Source organism: Phytophthora parasitica (assembly GCF_000247585.1).
Source record: "Phytophthora parasitica INRA-310 unplaced genomic scaffold supercont2.21, whole genome shotgun sequence".
Lineage (NCBI taxonomy): Eukaryota > Oomycota > Peronosporomycetes > Peronosporales > Peronosporaceae > Phytophthora > Phytophthora nicotianae.
Genome location: NW_008649007.1, coordinates 643318 through 649090, shown reverse-complemented (window position 1 = coordinate 649090; position 5773 = coordinate 643318). Strand labels below are relative to the sequence as shown.

At 52.1% G+C, this 5773-nt stretch overlaps 1 protein-coding gene across 1 annotated transcript; it reads left to right on the top strand.

The window, feature by feature from the left end:
* Window positions 1-775: 775 nt before the first annotated feature.
* On the top strand, window positions 776-2510 carry PPTG_22702 (hypothetical protein; the record flags this gene model as incomplete). The annotated part of the gene is made up of 3 exons (XM_008905823.1): window positions 776-1188; window positions 1227-2100; window positions 2148-2510. 3 exons carry the CDS (start codon window positions 776-778, stop codon window positions 2508-2510), a joined length of 1650 nt encoding a protein of 549 aa, XP_008904071.1.
* Between the last annotated feature and the right edge of the window lie 3263 nt (window positions 2511-5773).

Here is a 5773-nt window from a genome sequence, read left to right as displayed (position 1 = left end):
GTGGCGCGACACGCCTCAGGCCGTTGTGGTGAACTCGATTAAGGCTGCCTGTTTACATGCCGATCCCACGCGCTGATTCATATGGAATTACGACGTCTACGGGTGGTAGTTCCAGCAACATAGTAGCTGTGATGAGACAGGAAACGAGCTAATTACGGAGCTTGAGAGTGAGGACCATTCAGTCTTGACGACATCGATATTGCGCTTGATGAGGTCTGGCGTAGTGGAGTAGGATAAACAAGCCTTTTGCGAATAGAAGACCCCTCATCAAAAATGATCGGTTTCTGTGGTGGATCATGGGCTTCAGGCCGTCACCACCTACAACTTCAAGCACAGATTTGTTTAACAAGACGGCCGATGATGACTCGTGTTATCTGGGGACGCCTGGACAACACAGTTGATGTCGACAGTGGGGTCTTCTGATATTCAACGGTTTCAGATGAGTGATATCCAAGAGATAGCCTTGGTCGTCAGTCTGCCTTTGATATCCAGAGGCTTCGTACATTCATTCATGTTCTATGAGCAGACAGGAAGCTACTAGCTGAATGTCCTCTCACTTCTACTTTTACAGTTCACTACTCAGGTGACCTCAATATACTTGGCGCCCCTTTCATAGCCGACTAGCCATCTGCAGTGTCAAGTCTTCAAGTTTCCCTCAACAACTCCGGAAAACACCACAAAGAATTCTTTAATGAGTCAAGGGAGTCACTGGCTTGTTCTGTGTGCTACACACAGTTACGACAACTTCTGAGCACCTCGCTAGGACTCGATCAAGATGACCAAGCGTCGCGTTGAAGAACTCAAAGAGAAATCTGATGAGGAGAAGTCCTACGAATACTCTATGCCTGTCTTCACACCCGTCGTTCCCCCCAAGATCAAGTCGATCTCCAAGGAAGCGCTAGTGAAGTGGCAGAAGCTCCGTAAGGAGTATGAGGCCAAGATGCGTTCTCGATGCAGAAGTTCTGGTGAAGACTACAGCATCATCACACAAACGGTCAAGGAGTCGTTTGACCATGATTTGTTGGAGGTGTTCTGTACAATGCGGCTGGACAAAGAAGTAGCTGACTGTACGGAGGGCATGCTGATTGAAGAACTTCAGCGCCTTTTAACTAGCGTTAAGAACGACTATCTTCCGGACATCAAGGCTCTGTTCAAGCGCGAGCTGCGCATGGACTTAAGGAGAGTGACGTGGATGCTCGCATTCTAAGCTATTTTCAGCGCTTCAGGGAGATTGTGCGCCAGCACGGCCTTGCGGAGTGCTTGGAAGGCCGAGAAGGAGAAGAGCAGAAGTGCAAGCGTGTCATTGCTTCGCTTGCGCCACCTACTCTCAAGGCTGATGTCAAGACGATTGTGCAGTGGAAGGACAAGGATGCTGGGAAGAACCTGGTAAAGTTGTACAAATTGGTGTATGAGCGTGCGAAGGAGCACGAGCGCCATTTTCAACAGCAGAAACGTCTGAAGACCGGTCGAGCAGATAAGGACATCGACAGGTCCAAGCTTACAGTGCTAGAAGCCAGATCCGAAGGGCAGAAGCCTTTCCAGTCCAAGTCTGCGAGCAAGCAGAAAGAAAAGAAGACTGCTGTGTCAACCGAGCAGAAAAAGGTCGGCAAGGAGGTGGATAAGAAAGGAAAGAAAGCATCCACTCGAGAGCCGCCGTCACCGTGCCCGAAGTGCCAGCAGATGCATTGGCTAAGCGACTGTCCGGACGCCACCGAGGCGGAGAAGGTAGTACTGCGCCAGAAGCTGCGCGAGGCCAGCAAGGCTCGCAAAGCTGGTTTGAAACGCCTTGGCGAATTGTTGCCCAACATGAAGCGAACGGCCACGCTGAATGGAGTCCTCACGCTCCCGTACTGTCCGGACACTGGATCTGAACATACGGTGCTTACTCATGCGATGTTTGAGGAGCTGGTGGTGGCTGACGGTAGCGTTGTGGAAGAACCACTTGATATCCCAGTGCATTGCATCGCGTATGGTTCGCACGTCGTGGTGGCAAACACAAAGGCGATGGTGCGTCTTATGATACATACAGCAGCAGGGGCTGTGGAAATTGCAGAGCCCGTACCGAGTTTAATTGTGGACACCCAAGATGAGGAGCTAATAGTTGGTCGCGATGGCTCAGCATTTTGGGAATAGACGTCGAGCGCCAGTTGGAGCAGCTGGCCAACCGCCAACAAGACGATGCCACAGGTGACCCGTTAGAGCTGGAAGTGGATGACCCTCCTGTGAGTCGAGCAGAAGCCGCGACTGAGGCAGTGGAGGTACTGATAAAGCGAGCGCTAGAGAACGGTTTCCCGGTGGAGAAAGTGGAGAAGCTGCGTGTCATTGTACACATGTATGATGTGTGGCGCTTGGAGCTGCGTGACGACCCACCTGCCCGTGTCCCTCCGCTTGAGCTGCGTTTGAAGGAGGGGGCCCAACCGACTAAGTGTAAGCCGCGCAAATACCCTCCTCATATTCGGAACTTTTTACAAGAATTTAATGACAAGCTTGTTGCGCTAGGACTCGTCTAGGAGAACCCGACGAGCCGCTGGGCAAGCCCGGTTTTACCAGTCCAAAAGTCAGCCGAGCTGATGGACCTCAGGCAGACGACCGATTATAGAGCTGTCAATGCGAAGACAGACATTATGGCGGCCGTGATGCCGATTCTCTCGGTCGTAATGGAAAATGCACGTGGAAAACAACATTTTGGGCTGTTTGATTTTCTTAAAGGGTTCTGGCAGCTGCCACTTGCCGAAATCTGCCAGGAATGGCTTTCTTATATGACCGACGCGAAGATTTTTACGCCACGACGCGTTCCGCAAGGTTGTGGAGACGCTGCAATATTTTTCCAGCAGACAATGGAACAATGCTTTGCGTCACTACTCTACAAGCACTTGCTGATATGGATAGATGATCTATTGCTGTACGCCGATGACATCGACGTCTATCTTGACAAGCTTGCAGAGCTTTTCTCACTGTTGAACGACTTTGGTTTGAAGTTGAGCGTAAAGAAGTCGAGTCTCTACCAGCAGGAAGTGAAGTGGTGTGGTCGGATCATCGACGCCATGGGTGTGAAGCATGATCCTGAAAGGATTAACTCTCTCAGAGCAATTCCCTATCCAACTACCGCAGGCGAGCTTCAGCAGTTTGTATGTGCCGTAAACTGGATGCGAGATAGCCTGGTGGATTATGCGCGGCAGATCTCTCCGCTCCAACAGCGACTGGATAAAGCATTGGCCAGTACGCGTCGCACAAAGAGAGCTGCTGCAGGGATCAGTATCGAACTGGATGACTCGGAGAAGGACGCATTTGATAGGATCAAGGATCTGTTGGTCTCGTCGGCTACACTTGATTTTCCAGATGATGCTGCAACCACCTGCCTCTTTACGGACGCTTCAGATGTGGGGCGGGCTTATATCGAGACACAGGTGGCCGAATTCGACCCTCAAACGCCAATTGTGGAGCACCAGCACCGCTTAATCCAGTGCATGAGTGGCACCTTCACAGGTAGCCAACTCAACTGGACAGTGATCGAGAAGGAGGTTTTCCCGATCACAATGGCCTGCGACAAGTTGGACTATTTACTTCTGCGTCCGCAAGGCTTTCGGATGTTCTGTGACCATCGCAATCTAATTCACGTGTTTGCCCCGGATCAAACGGTGAAGAAGCATGTGAAAGGAAAGTTACTTCGGTGGTCCTTGAAGCTGATGAATTTCCGCTACGTGATCGAACACATTGCTGGACCGCAAAACGTGTGGGCGGACATGATTAGCCGATGGGCCGGTAATCACATTGCTACAACCGCGGTCAAGAGCCTACAGACGCGTGGACGTGCATCTGCAGCTGAACAACCCGAACGAACAGCCCCAGTGCTCTCGCCTCTCCGCCCGCTTGATGATGACCAGTTTGTGTGGCCAACCTTCGACGAGATCATAGCCGAGCAAGCTAAATGTGCTTCACCTGCTTCCGCTGATTCCACCTCTGATGGTGTTGTCACGTTAAGTGGTAAGATTTGGATCCCACAGGAGGCAGCCCAGTTGATCCAGCGGATCTTTATTATTGCTCACTCTGGAGCTCGAGGACATCGTGGTTTTGCAGCTATGAAAGTCCACGTGAGCCGACTCTTTTCGATCGACAAGCTCTCGTCTCTAATTTCCTCTTTCGTTCGCCGTGCCTGCATACAAAAAGGGGGAAGGTGGTCCCAAGACCATGGGGAGAAACGATCGAGTGTAGTACGCGCAACGGTGCGTTGCATTTCGACTATCTGTACATGGGTGAAGGTTTCGGCAGCACGAAGTACCTGTTGGTTCTGAAGGACCATGCTTCTCATTTCGTGGAGCTTGTGGCGGCAGACACAGCCGATGCCACGGTCGCTGTGGAGGCTCTACTGGCGTGGCACGCACGGTTTGGATTAGCGCCGACGTGGGTCAGTGATCAAGGAAGCCATTTTAAAAATGAGGTGATGGCGGAGCTTTCCCGACGACTGCGGTCAAAGCAGCAGTTCACACCGGCGTACTGCCCGTGGATCAACGGTTCAATTGAACGTGTGAACCGGGACATACTTCAGGTAATGCGAACACTCATTCTGGAATACAAGATCGACAGCAAGGACTGGATGTACCTGGTTCCGATGGTACAGTCCAGTCTGAACCATACTGCCGTCCCATCACTTGGTAACTGCGCACCTGTGGAGCTTTTCGCCGGACTTCCATGCCCGACGCCCTTACAGGAGTTTTATATTCCCAGTGAAGGAACGCTACAAGAGGTTCCGGCTAGTGACAAGATTGAAGGCTACCTTTCCGAGCTGCGCAGTAGCCTGCAGGATATGCATCGTGTGGTCGAAGATCAACGCCTGAAACAACGGCTCCTCAACAAGAAGCGCGAGCGTGGTGACAATTTGGTTAACTTCACTGAAGGCGACTATGTCTTAAGGTCAAGAGTCGACGAGAAGACCAACAGCAAGCTGCTCGTTACGTGGGTCGGGCCGTATCGGGTCTTGCGCGCTGATGCACATTCATACCGAGTGCAACATCTGGTCACTGGAACAGAACTGGATGTCCATGCGTCAAGGTTGAAATTCTACTCGGACGCCAATCTGGAAGTAACTGAGGAGTTGCTCGAGCACATCGCAGCGCAGGGGGTGGTTCTCACAGTGGATAAGTTCCGACAGCATCGATGGAACGAAACGACCAAGACCTATGACATCTTGGTGAGTTGGAAGGGACTAGAGCCAATTGAGGACTCGTTCGAGTCAATCAACAGTCTTGCGCGTGATGTTCCTGTGCTGGTGAATGAGTACGTGCACACTGCAGACCAGGAATTGAAGAACTTCTGGATGCAGAACAGGACAGATGGCCGGCAAACCTCGGGAGGATTTGCAATGCCTACAACGACTGCAGCACCGCTCCGGCCGGCCCGAAACAAGAGCCGTCGGCAGGCTAGCTCAAGTGCAGCAGGCAAACAAAACAACAGGACCAAAAGTGCTGGTGCTGAACAGCGAGTACAAGCTGTGCCGCAGGGTCCCGAAGAGAAGCGCAGAGTTGCTTTAGTGGAGGCCGCTCCTCCGCCTACAGCTTCCAGTCTCAAGGCTACAACTAGACCGAAGCGTTTAGCACCCCATATGGGAGCTGAAAGACGAGCTGAAGACGAACCTATAAGCCGACGGACGCGCGCACGAGCTGCTGCCGATGCAGCATCTACGAGTCGAACCAAACGTCACTCCTCGAGTCGCTGAACGGAGAGCTAGACTGGTGGTATCGAGCTTTGGGGGCTGTGTGGTGGATCATGGGCTTCA